This window comes from Fukomys damarensis, unplaced genomic scaffold (assembly GCF_012274545.1).
Source record: "Fukomys damarensis isolate Sample0158 unplaced genomic scaffold, DMR_v1.0_HiC HiC_scaffold_17, whole genome shotgun sequence".
Classification (NCBI taxonomy): Eukaryota; Metazoa; Chordata; class Mammalia; order Rodentia; family Bathyergidae; genus Fukomys; species Fukomys damarensis.
In genome coordinates, this window is record NW_022900929.1 from 67,904,314 (window position 1) to 67,920,762 (window position 16,449).

Below are 16,449 nucleotides of genomic sequence, written 5' to 3' on the forward strand. Positions count from 1 at the left end.
CCTCCTCCTCCTCCTACTTATTTTTTGGTACTGGGGATCAAACTCAGGGCCTTATGTTTGAAAGGCACTGAGCTAAATCACTGAGCTAAATCCCCACTTAATCTCATCTTCTGCATCTTCTCCAAAATGGTCCATAATATTTCACTGATAGCATTCTATGCTTTCTCTAGGTTTCTCCTCCATACCCTTTCAAACTTTGCCCACAAACCAATTTCAGTGTTCTTCACCTCTTCAGGGATAGTTGGTGAGAGTTATAGTATAGTGTATACTGCACTGTTGAGTACTGTTTTCTATATTAATCGCATTTTACTACTACAACAAATTACCCAAAGCAGTTAACATTATAAAGAAAAAGGTGTATTTAGCTAATAATTATTAAGGCTCAAGGGTATGGTGCCTCTACTAGCTCAGTTCTGGTGAGGATCCCATAGGGATTATGAATGTCAGTGGTAGGACAGCATGACCAAGTGAAAAAATCACACCTAGACAGGACCAAGATGTAGACAGAGTAGGAGAGGGTAAGGTTTGTGTCCTTTTCTAATAACTATATCCTAAGAACCGGCAACAAATTCCTTTAGAACAAACTCAAAGCTCCAATGATCTAAGGATTGTTCTCTTGTGCCAACTTTTTTGGGACCAAAGACCAAACTTTTTATCACAATGGATCCTGAGAGGTCAAAAACCATATTCACATCATAGCTGTAAAGTTCTGTGATGTTTTTAATTACTATTACGTGTATAAGTCAGCTTAGTCTACTTCATCCAGTACAGTATACAAAAAAGGGACTGAATAGAACAATGGTGTGTACAAGGACAACATTAATGTGAAAGATATATGTGGTCAGATTCAGAGTATATGCTGAAGATACAACTGGGAGGACTTAAGGACGGGTCACATGGGAAAACAGAGACTTCAAACTAGAGTTTGGAAAGCACTGAGTTCCCAAGCCACCCAACACGTGATGAAAAAATGAATGAAAATTTCCTTTTATATTTATACATTCTAACTGCTTCTCTCCTAAGGATGTGATACAATTTCTTAAAGAATTGCAAGAAAGGCATTGCTGCTATATTTATAAATATTTTGTTGAAGTTGTAGATCACATGAGATTTATATTTAGTTTCAGTTTATCATCTACATGGATGATACACACACAAACATACACATATATATTTGAAATTTACTATAACATGTTTTGTATTTAAACATTTCAAATGTTCAAATGAAGAATTTGGAAATGTTTATAGACTTTTATTCCTATCCTTACCCTACACTCTTATTCTGTGCGTAGACATTTATATATTGGGATGGTAAATCCTATGCACAAAATATCCTTCTTCTTGCTCAAAAGTATAGTCGATGGATTTTGATTTAATTACTGAAAAAATAGGGGAAATAAGCCTGGTATTTCATTTCTACCATACGCATTACACTGTTAACCTAAGATACTGCAGAAATCTACACATGCAGAAGAGTTGAAAATAATTTCTTTGATACAATAAGATGAAAATTATTTCTCTGAACTGAACGTCTTGCCCTCAGTGAACAAACATCAGATGCTTCACATTAATTCAGCAGCTCCTCTCCCCTCAGTTTTACCTATGACCCTTTCCCTAAGACTATTTCCATATTCAGTAAGATCATACACAAAAGCGATTGCCTGAATTATTGATGAGAAGTGTCACTGGTAATATGATTATGGAAATGTACAGTTCAGAAATATTAAAGGTATACAAAGAAATTATAGATCATAGAAACAAACGGATGGTTTTATGTATTTCAGATCACTTATGTCAAGGTTGGCAACTTCCCATTTTAAGCACGTAGATGAAGACTGAAGGTGTAGCAGGCAGGAGTAAATCTTTCTCTGAGCACACATTAGCCATGTCCTGAGTGGGTGCTTCATGGCGTGGGCCTGAGCAACACAGACATTCCCTGCTGAATGTTGTACCAGCTCAACATGGATTCAATATTGCAAATTATTCCACTGTATAAACTAGACCTGATGCATTATTAATCACCAGTGAGTCCCTTTCTGTGACTAAATAATGGAATACATTTTTTGACATTGTACCCATGACGCTTAGGATAGCAGTCATTACGCTTGAAATGATCTCACAATCATGATAGAAAGATTTGGTAGATGATATCATGGCTCCTTGAGAAAGCAAAGAAAGGGAAAACAAATACTGCTGACTATACGCTTCTTAGTTTAAAAAAATCAAGAAGAAAGAAGACAGGATCTCGGTACTCATGGACAAGACATGAAAAGAGTCTCATTTCATTAATAGTAGTACTTAAAACAGGAAGTTTGGTACTTTCATTCGTGAAGTCTATTGTTTTATGTTTTTCCATATATTATTCAGTATTTAGCAGAAGGCAGGAATTAATCATTTGTCTTGTACTTAACATCTTGCAACCTTTGTATCTGCGGAGTGTTTAATATGTTGTAGTTATGCAGTAGATGTTGATGAAACAATTGAAATAAAGGTCACAGTTCAATGATTATAAAGTTGTTTTGAAATTTATTTTTCCACTTTAACATTTCTGAAATCAGAAGGCATCTTACATTCAGCAGCCTCTCACAGCTGCTACCAGCTAGCTCATTTCAGTAACAGTGAGTTTACTTGGAAGAAAACCTCAGAAACAATATTTTATATCCCTGAATTATAAGTACACTTCATGACATAAAGGATAGCATCAAATAAATAATGGTTCTCAAAGACCCTTGAATAAAAATTGATTAAAAGTTGAGTTCTAAATGTGAATTTTTGTGATTAATTCAAATGACTTGTTTTCAATTTAGCTTTTCAAGCAAGCCAAAGAGTGATACATGGTTTCAAAGAAAACCTAATCACAGTAAACTTACAGGAGATCTTTTGGTAACATACCACCTTAAAAGAAAGCATTGTGGTAGTTTCATTGGCAGTATGTTTTATTTTATAATGATATATAAAATGATGACACTTATTCATCTACTGAGTATTGTACAATTTTGAGGCAGAGGGCACTAATCACAACGTTTTGATTTACATTGTAATATTTTGTAATGTTTTGAGTATATTTTTATCTTGTGGAATATTTCTAATAATTTAGATAATAACACACAACCATTGTCACTAAAACCACCATGTCCTATATTCCAAAATATTAGATGTGTTTATCTTGATGAACTCAATTATGCTTTGATTCCACCTTATCTGTCCTCATGAATAATGTTCACTTGCATGATAAAAGGATTGTGTCAGGCACTCACTGGGATCTCTCTTTTAATCCCCCAGACATTAGTATCTGTCTCCACCCTCCAACCTATTTCCAGGCCAGATGCAAGGAGACTGGAAGAAACACATGGTCTCTGCAGTTCCTCCTCCTTTCCATCCTCTGAAAGGGAGGAAAAACAATCTCCTCCAAGCCCGGCACCAAAACACCACCCAGCAGGAGCCACACTTCAACTTCTGCAGACTGAGCATCCCACATCTTACTGCTGTCCCTCAAATAAGCTTTGCCTTTTCTATTTGTGACTTTTCCATATCTTTCCCCAAATTCACTGTCAAAAATCTTACTTGAAGTAATGCACATGTTGTGAGATACTCCCCAGCAACCTGGGCCAAACATAGCTAGACATACATTTTTAAAACTTCTACACCTTTTTTTATGCTTGCTAAAAACCATAAGATATAATGTACTTGAATCCTGGAGTAGGAAGTATTGTTTTGCAGATCTTTGCATAACTTCACAATTCAAAGTTTTGCTTTGAATTAGGGTGCAATAAAAATTATTAAACATTGGGTCAATACATTTACTAAGATTCTACACTAATATACAACCTGTATATCAATTCTTCATATCCTATGCCACATTTTCTTATTTATCATTTATTTGGACTAAGAACATATAAAACCTATTCCATGTATTGCTAAGCATTTGTTATGAAAATTATTTTCAGGGCAAAAATAAAAACACTGTCATTAGGATTTAAAATTTTAGGTTCCTTTTATAATTAAACACTATACCATTATTTATAACTAATCTTCTCTCTATGTTACATATATGTGCAATATTTGAACAAACCATTTTAAATCAAATTACAGCAATCGCTTTCCTGTACCGAGTTGACAGCACAATCGATGTTGTAACATTCCTGAGGCAAACTTACCTCTCACAATGATATTGGTGGACTTTTTTGCAGGGTTCCCCACATTATTATTGGCAAGGCAGCTGTAAGTACCGGCATCATTGGACGTGATTGCAGGTATGGTCAAAGTTCCTCCATTCAAAACGGTCTTTTCAGGCAGCATCCCAAAGGACCTGACCCAGGTGAGAGAGGGTACAGGCTCTCCTCCTGTTGTAACACACACTAATGTTATGGCCTCTCCAGGATTTACAACTATGGGATCATCCACCAAGAGTTTAATTGACGGAGATGCTAAAAGACATAAACACAAGAACATGCACCTATTTAATTATGACACAGCTCAATTTCAACAGCATGCTTTACAATTCATTCATTCCCTCAAACAGTTAAAATGAAATGGTGGTCTTCAGCAGAATCAGTCTGTGCCATTCAAATTCGAGCAAGATTTATGATACTGAATTTTAATTAAATGGCATTAACCTGTAGCACTGTATGAAGATATTTACAACTGGAGAGATGAATTCAAATTTATGTTTCCCTGGGTTAATGTTCTGAAACTGGAATCAGAAGAGCAATTCAAGTTTTAAAACAAAATATTTCTTTCTCTTTAAATGATGATAAACTCCTTTTTTAAATTTCCAGTATAGATGTCCCATTGCACTTTAATGATGAAAATGGTCAATTATTTAACTTTTGGATTACTATGAAGTGAAATTCTTCATTCTTGCACACTGAAAACAAATAAGAGATAGGTATAAGGTATATAACCCACCAGTGTTTTCCCATGCAGTGGGTCTGAGCTTTGTTCCTGAAAGCAATAACAAGATTATCTAATTCGAATGCAGACCCATGCTACCTTTGTAACCTCTTCAATCAGAAAGGTCTAGGCAGTGAGTGCTCATAAATGCAGCTTTAAAACTGAAATAAACACACAAGAGCTCAAACAGAGCCAACAAACCATACCTGTTATTACTCTAATATTTGGGTTAGAAAAATCACCCTGTAAAAAGAAGTCCTTTGTAATCTCTCAGGTTAAAAAAGTACAAACATAAACATCCATTCAACAACAACAAAAAAATGCTGCCTTACTGCCCCTTTCATCAGGCACTCAAAATAGAAACTGCACAAAATCCATATTCACATAGGTACATTTTTTTTTCTGCTTACACCATGGTGTGAGCCTAAATAATGTACCCATAAATAAAACCAAAGGATTGCATTACACTGACATTTGAGTTCACACATTCAGAAGTATTTCTGTCAAAGGCAGAGAGCTTTACTGTATGAAATCAATCCATATTTGAAATATTTAAACTGTTCAATAGTACTGTGTGCCTTTTTTAGATTTTAACTTCAGCTTAGACTTGGAGCCCGGAAGCAAAGCTCAGCACCATGTGTGGTTCACTATAATCTGTCTTGTTTTTGTTTTTTGTTTTGTTTTTTTTTAAGCCAAAAGAGAGCAAGAAAATAATTGCACATCATGGCTTCACGAAAAACACATGAGGTACATGTTTGGCCTTTTTCAATATCGTTGTTCTATGCTAGCTCTTTTAACATGATTTTACATAATATGGGAATTTTCAAAATGCCATAGATTTGGCTCTTCTGAAGTGTTGACATTAAACTATGAAGATTTATCATCAAAACCCTCTTGGGAAAAAAGCATAGTGAAGATAATATACAAAAGTCACCACAGTTTGGTAGAAAATAAAGAATCTTAAAGAGTTATTTAATGACACTAAACTGCTAACGTGAAAAAGCACTAAAGAAGGAAAATGTTAAATATTCTAAAAATAAATATTATACTTAACTATGCATATATCATCATGAGGAGGTAAATGAAATAAATTTTCAGGTAAATAACATAATCTTACAAAAATATTCAGTTAAAATATATAGAGATCCTAGGACATAGTAGCAAAGCTTAATTTCCTTTATATCACATTTTAATCAAAAGGCCCAAGGTCTAATGATCATTAATAGGATATTTTTGGACAATGGAAACACACAAAATTGACTTTAATCAAGGAATATTTGCCTCTGTAATTGGCTTGTATAATGATGAGTTGCATTCCATTAGAAACTATTTAAAGAAAATAGCTCAAGAGAATTTTAAAGTCCAACAACCACATGAAATATACGTGTGTGTGTGTGTGTGTGTGTATTTACTGTTTTAACTACAGTGCATTGCAGAACTATATTCATAGTTATTCTCGATGTTCTTTTTTAAAATCTGAGCTGAAAACAATCTCATTCCACCTAGTTTTTTGAAGATAGCATTCATTTTCTGTTTGTCCCTAAAAATAAAAATAGCTCAGAAGATCATAAAATACCTAACAATTTCAAGATCTTAAGAATATTTATATTTTTAGTATAAAAATGTCTAGCTTTAATCTCAAGATAAAAAGGAGGAATCATTCTCATCACCATGCTAGTATATTACTTTTCATCCCATAAAGTCAGGTTTTGAAAACTGTTAGATTTTGCATAAGAATCATAGAAGATTCATCAAGCATAAGTGTAAATCATGTCCTAGAGAAAATTAGCATAGAAAAAATTTAATATGTGAAAAAAATGTATTAATAATATTTAAATATATTTCATATTAGATTATTTGCTAATTTGAGGTTATATCTATCTAAGTAGAAAGAGCGTTGTAAAATATTCTAGGTTATTTTCTCTCTTCTTACTGGTTTCTTTTATACTATAGTGTATAAATTTACCCAAGCTTGCACTATAATAGTTAAATAGCTAAGAACAGAAACAGGATAAGACATTAGGGTTCAAATTACAACTTTGATACTTAATAACTGAATTTGGTGAAGTTGATTTCTGAGTGCCTCAGTTTCCCAGTATTGAAGCAGAAGAAAATAATCATAACTGCCTCATTAACAGGATTTAATATGTGTAAACACCTAACGATAGTACCTATTATGATACATGCATGGAAACTATTGTTTATCAAGATTCAACATATTCTTAACACTAAAAATTCATGGGCATTTCATTACTTCCTTTAAGACAAATAGGGTTTTTTGTTTTTGTTTTTTTTTTAACTGTCTTTAGATTGTCCAACGACCCTGAGTTCATCCATTACAAGCTCCCTGCTCAGGTCTTCTATGGACAGACAGGACACAGACAAAAATAAAATACATTGCACTAGATGATGTAGGCATCTGGGTGTTAAACCTGTGTACTGTATACAGGAGACATTTGCTGCATTGTTTACTACTTTATAAGAACATAGTCTCAGAAGGCATAAATTCTATTATCCTCATCAGAAATCTACATAGTTCTAAGTCAATTACTCAAAGCGACATGTGAGACAGATTGTTATTTTACAGAATTACTGAAATTACACCTGAAGGCTGAAACGGGATGAGGCAAACACTAAATGGGAAATTTTGTAATTATTAGCTGAATATTCATCAAAGTACACAACAGACTTTATGGAAAGTGAAAGAAGGCCAGCATAAAAACTCAAATATAGTACACTCTCACTCGTCCAGAGTTGATTTCATAGAAGAAGGAACTAGAAACAGTAAGGGACGGCCTGGGAATGGGTTGTAACATAAAGTAAAATTCATTTAGATGGGAGGAATAAGTTCAGCGTTCTATAGCACAGGAGGGAGACTACAGCTCACAATTTATTATACATTTTTATAAAGAATTAGAAGAAAGAATACTGAATCTTCCCAGCACAAGGAGATGATTAACGTTTAAAAAAGGAAAATGTTAATTACCTTAATTTCACTTTATACATTGTGTATGAGTGAAGAATGAAGTTATTATATTCCACAAATACGTACAAACTTGACATGTCAGATAAACAAGCAAAGTGAAAAACGTGAAATATGTAACCCAAGGAAATCCTTCAAATTTAGAAAAACTTTTACATTACCCAATTGTAGATTATTTTAAATATGCCTTATAGATATTGCCAAAACGCAGCTCAAAATACACAAAAAAACTCCAAGTACACCACCAGCACTAGCTATTCTTTATGTGTACGGTGCTAAGTGATTACGGTGGCAGTCAGAACTTCGGACTCATCATCCAGCACTTAACAGTGGAAGACACAGTCACCACAGTGGTTGTCACTGGGATCTGACTCCCTTTGACGTCAGCAGCCCAACATTTCTAGCTTGCTTGCTGGGCCCTGAAATATTTAATAACAGAAAAACAGGTGATGATAGATAGATAGATTGATAGATCGATAGATGATATGGAGATAGAGGAGAAAAAAAAAACAGAAGGAGGAGGAAGAGAAAAAAGGGAAACAGGGAGGAAAGGAGGAGAGACTGGAAGAGAGGGAAAAGAAAGGCAAGAGCCTATTTTACCACCTTCCCAAATCAAGTTCTTAGTAGAACTACCGCTATACAGAAAGATATTTTAGGAACTATCTCAGACTCGGAATTCTTCCCATGCCCCTTCAGCACCTTTTTTTTCCTACCAAACAAAAAGTAGAATTTTCTTGAACCAGGCAGCAGATGCTTCAGCGGGATGAGATTTTTGTTTTTGTTTCTTAACACAAAACATCCTGAAAATGTGGATGTGGAAGAGCAGAGTGGATCTGTGCTCCTCTTCTGGTTCAAGATCACCAAGGTGTCTGCCTGGAGCAACGGGACCTAGTATTCTCACAGAAGGGACCGCACGGCCTCCGGAAACACCTCCCCACTCCCTAATGGTGGAGAGGAAGAGGCAGAGAGAAAGTTAGAATTGATGCTGCCAAGAAAACAGGAATGAAAGAGATCTCAGGCAAATATGCCCATCAAAATATGGAGACTTATACCCCCACGTCGTGGTACAATACAGTCTCCACTACAATGTAAACAGAATTGGCTGAGATAAAATTTGTGACATGTTGTCAGAATACATGGTTAAAAGAAAGCAAAGCTGAATTATATATGATAATGCACAAAAAAGATATATTTCTCTCAAATCTGAGTTTGTATATTGGAATTCACACCCATTACAGAATTTAGTAATTCAGTCTCTCGTGTTTGGTGGATATGAAATGCAAAGATTTAGTTTTGGGTCAGTTAAAATACATTTAACAGGAAGATAAAAATATTTTAGCAGATAAAAATATTTTAGCGACTGATTGAGTGTTTTGTTAGATTTTGTTTTAATTGCGAGCCAGTAGCCTAGGTTAAATCTGAAACAAGGTGCAGTGCTAGTCATCTTATATTCTTATAATTTGGCCCTCTAAGGATCTGGGGTGTTTAATTGTAACCAAGGTGCCTGGCTCTCTACCTAAACTCTCCGATTAAACAGGTTTGGAGCCGTTAAATACTGTAACACTGATGCATTGTTTTGAATGGAAATTAACTGAGTGTTAGCACCTAACCTAATTCATAGGGGGAAATAATCACAAAGAAGCAACAACCTAATAGATCAGAGTAAATCTGAAAGCAAAATGCTCAGGTCCCTAGGAAATGTCAAAAAGGATGTGAAGAGAGGGAAGAGAGAAGCACTGGGGTAGGGGCACTAATGTGCCAGTTTGCAACATGAGGAACCTCGAACAGACGAAGCAGAAAGTCCCAGAACTGTCTCCCGAAGAGCAGGGATGCTCCTGAGGCTCGGTGCTTCTGTCTCAGCCTGTTGCGTGGCTCAGAAACTCATATTTCTCAGTGGGCCTTAACTCTCAGTCTCATGTGCAGGCTGCATCCAGACAGAGCCCTCAGAAGCATCTTGGATATGAACTATGTCCAAAGAAACGGCAGCAACTTCAAGACAGGCTCAGAAAAAAAGAACACAGGCTGTCTGTATGACACTGCCTCCATGTTAACTCGAAGATTGGTAATAGTCTGCATGAAGATAATGAATAAAGGATAAAAGACAGAACAAGGTCCAGGGGCAACTTTATCAAACAGGAACCGGTGTGAATAGAAAGCAACAAGAGCATGGTAGGAGCTAAAGAGAATGGAGATGAAAATACACAATTAATTTTACACTTCTATTCCATGGCCCTGTTCTGAAAACTGCAGAACATATGTAAATGATAACTAGCCAAGGCCAGCTTGTATGTAGAGAGATTTGGTTCAGCTATGCATTCAGACTCAAAGCACTGGAACAAGTTTCTCCTGGAAGAAACATCATTTCACTGAGATAACGATATCATTGGGTTTTTTCAGAAATTTAACGAAACTCTACGTTCAACATATATTCCATGCTATTTGTGCAGCAGGGAACATTTCACAAAATAAAAACAAAAGAATATATTAGAAGGTGATTTGAAAGCTCCAAACAATCTACCCATTTATGTAGTTATGACTCAAATATTATCGTCCACATACTGATTGCTTCTCACGAATCCAAGATTGACATCATCCTGGAAAATTCTATTCAAGAAAATGCTCTGGGATATGGCAATATTTGAAATGGTTTTTATAAGGAGATTTTAATGCAGGAGAGAAACTTTGCCACACATGTTGAAAGCAACATACGTTTTTCATTATTTTAGTATCCATGAGACATATATTTCTGGTAAAGATAAGGGAAGCAGAGATTGCTCCTCCATGAAAGATTTCATAAAATTTTTCCAGAAGAGAACTATTTCAGAAGATCACAGGTCTCAAACCAAGGATTCCCTGCACAAGTTTTATTTATTTTTGGCTGGCATGGTGCCTCTGGCTTTATTATAACTCTTATTATCGACACCAGTGAATGGCTGTCATTGGGTATTGCTTGTTGTCTCTAGTAAAATATACTATATATTCATTTATTGAATAAATATTTCCTGGGCATCTACTATGTATTGGGCCATGTGATAGGCATCTGTGATATATCAGTGAACAAAAGAATGAAACAATCCCTGTACTCAAAATCTTACAACCTAAAGGGAAGAGAATCACCCCTTTTTTCATGATTCCCTTTGCCTTAAGTGACATCACATGATCATATCAGTGCCGGGCTCTGAAGCCTTGCTCAGGAGATTTATGTCACCAGAGTACAGAGAATAAAGAAAATTACCAAAAGGCATATCATTCAGTAAAATGAACCTTTGTAAATTTTAAAAAGTCATTGTTACATTTGCACCCAGTCACTGAATATGATAAACGGGAAATCAGCAATGGAACTTGTTTTCCGAGGTGAGCAAGAGAGTCGATGAAGCAAAAAGGTTATCACAAGCAACCAGCTACAGCAATCACTGGCAAACTAAAAGCTAATAGACTGACAGTGTTCTTGGCATTGGAAAGTGAGAATGAAGACAAAGGACAGCCCTGCACACACCTCTATCTGTGGCTCAATAATCTCTTCCTGTTCTTCCCAACAGGGGACATGTCAGCACAATCCCTGCCCTGCAAGTTTGCTATTCTGTAACCCCAGACGAGCATCGCCTATGGACAGAAAATGCAATTCTGGTATTTCTACTGAGGAAATGAATGGCCTGTGAAACTTTCTTCTAAGATACAAACATCTGAAGAGCAGTACTGGATGGTAAAGACAGCTTCAGCACAAAGTCAGCAGCATGAACTTGCTATTTCTACTGCCATGAATTCTCTTCTCATGATTACCCACTTAGCATATCCGCCATCAGGTAATTTATTATGCTCAAATATCAATATTCATTTTTCATCCAAAATTTCAGCTTTTGTTCAGGCTAATTGATTTTCTTCTTCTTTTCTATAAGTATGGCTTATTATAATATCCTATCATTAAGACTTTTATCCTTACCCTTTCTCCATGAAATAGTTAGGAGTAAGACTTCAGCATGAAAAGGGTTTTTTTTTTCTTTTTCATGTAACACCAGCACCTCACAGAGTGTCTGAGAAAGAATAGAACACTCAACAAAGTCTTACTGAATAAAAATATTGTTTTAAATTAGAAAAATAGAAACTCCTCCTAAGCCCTAGCTATTTTACCAAAAAAGAAAAAAAATAAAGTTTAACCAAAAAGAAACAAAACAAAACAAAAATAATGTGGAAAAAAGTGGGGCAGATGCTTCAAGATTTCATGAGTCATTCGTTGAAAAATATTAGTTGGGAAGACCTACCAGTTCTTTCATCGTTTCATTCATTTCCCCTTATGGATATTCTATATTTTATATTAGTCGCTTTGCCATGGCTGGGACAAACTACCCAACACTTACAACTTGAAGGAGGAAAAGTTTAAATTGGCTCATGGTTCAGGGGATTTAGTTCATGGTTAGCTGGCTTTGAGGTCGAAACACCATGGCAGATGAGCACCATGCAGGAAAGCTGCTCACTTCAAAGCAACTAGAAGCAGAGACATAAGGGAGGGACCGGGAGGGGCAAATATTCCCAGAAGCACATCCTCAGTGACACACTTCTGGAGAATCCCCACCTCCTAATAACACATTTAGTTTTATCCATGGATTAATACACTGGTGAGTACAAAACCCCTGTGATCCAATCACACTCCCAAAGCTCCACTTCTGAAGGTGAGACCTCTGGAGGAAATTCTAGATCTAAGCCATAGATAGGATGGCAAAGAATTCCTCTATTGAAATTTAGTACACTATCGTCAAAAAATAAGCATGTTACATATACTCCTTTCACTGCCTTGTTCAGTGATACTACTGAACACTACCATTAATGAAGTAGTTAAGCCAAATTTTGTCTCTGGAAACAAAAATTAAACAGCACATGAATATTTTCATAAGAAAAATGGTATGTCAATAATTCAAGGTAGAATTATTCACTCGAGATTTAAAGCTAGTTTTGTAAGAGTGATAAAGCAACAACAGCAAAAAAAAAAAAAAAAGGCACGGCTCTGGGACCATCTGGTGTTTATCTTGCAGCCGTATTTTTAATTTTTTCATCTTCTACTATATAAAGGTATTATCATATTCACTAAATATTTTGTCTGATAAAGATCAACTACTCATTTCATTATCCATCCAGGGAACACTTTATTTCAATGTCATGTTCTGAACCTTTTTGAGTTTGTAAATTAATTTTATAGTAACTTTTAGCTGGGTTTTGTTCATTAACGTCAGAGAATAATGTTGAATAAACATGTCTCAGCCAAGCTTCTGTTTTTCCTCTATCAATAAGGGACTCCTGTCAGGTAATTTATAAAGCAATGCCTACAGCATGTTTCTACCATGATTAGGAAAACATCTGGACATCTTGTTTCATCTCGTGACAAATCTATGCTTTGGCTACTCAAATGTCTAAAATGGTCCCAAGATAAAGATTAAATATCTGGAATTCAATAGCCTTGGTCAATGCTAGCAACATAATAAACTCATTGCAAATAGAGGGCTGCACCTATATTGTTGTTGTTTGTTTGTTTGTTTGTTTGTTTGTTTGAGACAGAGCCTCTCTAGGTAGTTGAGACTGAATTGGAACTCACTATGTGGCCCAGGCCAATCTGGAACTCACAGCAATCCTCCTGCCTCAGCCTTCTGAGTGCTGGGATTACAGTCATGTGCCACCACGCCCAGCTATATTTTATTTTTTAAAAAGGTGCTAATTCAACATGTATTTCTCAAGTACAACTGTATGCAAACTCTGTTATGGGAACTGGGTGTGTTACAACAAAACAAACAAAAAGCTTGTACTCATGTTGTTTGCAAATAGGCAGAGACAATTAGAACCCTAGTTTATATAAGGTGTTCTCCAAAAAGCTTTACATATATTAAATTATTTAAATGAATGAGGTAGGTACTACTATTCTTAACTTTACATAGCACCAATCTGATATCAGTTTAGAAACAGTTCATATAAACCTGCCCAAAGTCACATAGCCAGTCAGTGATGAGCTGGGATTCTAATCAGCCAGCATGGCTTGAGATAGATGTAATATGCTGTAGATAAACTGTACAGTGAAATAAATAAAGCTGACACTTGTCAAGTTTAATTAAATGTTTGATTACAGGCAGGTAAGAAGAAGTAGAACTGCATTTCTAAAAGAAAGAAGGGATAATACTATTAGCATCTATTATATTATAAAAAATTAAGTAGTGCCCAGGTGTGACAGTGCACGTCTATAGTTCCAGCATTCTGAGAGGCAGAGGCAGGAGGATTTCAAGTTCAAGCACAGCCTGGGCAAGTTAGAGAGTTCATGAGATCCTATTTTCAAATAAAAAAGAGCTGAAAATATAGCCTAGTCCAATGATCCTAGGTTGAAGCCTCTGTACTGAGAAAACAAAAACAAGCAAACAAACAAGTAATATAAACATGAACTTAATTTGCAAGTGGAAATTCCAGAAGTATCTACCATCCAGAATAGAAGCTCAAAACAAGTTGTGAACAGATAAAATTATAACTCTGAAGCCCAAATTCAAAAGCCAAAAGCTTCTTTATAAAAAAATAATTAAGGCAATTTACATAATGGGAGAAAATATTTGCAAACTGTGCATTTTTATGATACAGTAATGTGAACAATACATAAGGGACTCAAACATCTTAAAAGCACGAAAACAATTCAATTCAAAAACGAGCACAGAACTTGAATAATCACTTCTTAAAAGAAGGTAGACAGGGCTGGGGATGTAGCTCAGTGGTGCCACACCTGCCTGGCAAGAGTTCGATCCCTGACACTAGGGGAACAAAACAAAACAAAACAATCAGGCAGACAAATAGCTATCAAAAGTGGCTCAACTACCATCAACCATCAGCGCCTTTCCTCCATTAGGAGGGTGACTAGGAAGAAGACAGAAGATGGCAAGCTTCCGCGAGGACTCGGGAAAACGAAAGACTAGTGCGCTACTGGTGGGAATGAGAATTAATACAGCCATTCCAGGAAATAATGTGGAGACTCCTCACATGACTTACAATAGAACTCCCATGTGATCCAGCAATCCGTCTACCAGACATATCCAAAGGAAATTAACCAGCTTGCCAAAGGTGTATCTGCATTCTCCTGCTTTATATCATTCAAGATATGGGATCAATTTCCACACTCATCAGTGGTAAAATGAATACAGAAGATGTGGCTTTGTTGCACAGTGCAGTACAATTTGGCCACAAAATGAATTATGCTGTATTCTTGAAACAAGTTGCTGAATAAATATATTCTCACTACAAAAATGATAAACATATGAAGTAACATGTATATTAATTAGCTAGCTTTAGTCACTCCACAATGTATACATACATATTTCAAAATATAGTGTACATAATAAATATATAGCAATAGTTCTGGCCATGAACACTTCTTTCTTTCTTTCTTTTTTTTTTTTTTGGTACCGGGGATCTAACTTGGGACTTTGAATCTGCAAGGCAGGCGGCAGAACCACTGAGCTAAATCCCCGACCCTCGTGGAAACTTTGTATTGCAAACAACTTGGTTTGCAAACCAAAGTGTTCAGTAAAATGTGACTTCCGTTTAAGAACTGCATATGGGGAGAAAAGAGTGGTGGCCATCTTCCAGGGGGAACGAATTAAATTCGTGAACCAGAGTACCACTGTACAATTTCATCCTTAAATAAAAAGAAATTATTTATTGTTTCAAATACAAGCAACAAACAAAAACAAATAAATAAAAGGGAGAAATGTAAAACTACCATAAGATATCACTTTGTGCTTTCCAGGATGGGTACTATTTTTAAAAATGTAATAGTAGCAATGGGACTTGCAGAAACTGGAAGGTTTGCACATTGTTTGGAGCATAAAATGATTCAGTTGCGTTCGGAAGCGGCTGGGGGGGGTTGGTCGAAGATACAAATCATGTACCCTGCCAGTCCCATTTCTGAAATGGAATATTTACTGAAAAAGCTGAAACGAAGATTTTAGAGATGTCAGGACTCCTACATTCACTGCTGTACGTTACGTAAGAACCAGAAACAGCCCACGTGTACCATGATAGATGAATGGAGACAGAAAATGAGCTCCATGCATGCAGTGGAATAATATTCAGCCTTTAAAAGTAAGGAAAAGCTGCAGTATGTGAAAGCATGGAGGAATTCTCAGGACATCATGACAAATGATGGAAGCAAGTCACAGGGAGGCAATAACTTTGATGATCGCATAACACTCATATTCTTAGAATGGAGTGTGGGAGGGTAGATGGCAGGGGTTGGGGGAGGAAAACGGAGAATTACTACTCACAGGGCACACATTTCAGTCAGGCAAGATGGATGAACTTCATGGATGCGCGGTACAACACTGTAGTTAGGGACAGCAGTAATTTACTGCACACTTACAATTTTGTTAAGAGTACAGTTGCCCTACTGAGTTCTTATGAAAACAAAATAAGTGAAATATGTTAAAATTAATTTTTGAGTAATAAATAAATTAATAAATGTACCAAATAACAGGATTTGAACCCAAATTGCCTGTTTGTTTTTAGGGCCTTTTTTTTTTTTTTTTTTTTTTTTTTTTTTTTTTTTTTTTTTTTTT

At 35.8% G+C, this 16,449-nt stretch overlaps 1 protein-coding gene across 3 annotated transcripts in view; it reads right to left on the bottom strand.

Moving 5' to 3' along the window:
• Window positions 1–16,449, bottom strand: part of Mdga2 (MAM domain containing glycosylphosphatidylinositol anchor 2) — a 736,020-nt gene that overhangs the window by 241,412 nt on the left and 478,159 nt on the right. For all 3 annotated transcript variants that reach the window (XR_781932.3, XM_010632607.3, XM_010632608.3), the window contains one exon: window positions 4,158–4,427. Coding sequence is in view for 2 of the 3 variants with exons in the window: in XM_010632607.3 (XP_010630909.1) it covers window positions 4,158–4,427 (270 nt within the window). In the remaining variant the exon portion in view is untranslated. The remainder of the gene's footprint in view (window positions 1–4,157; window positions 4,428–16,449) is intronic.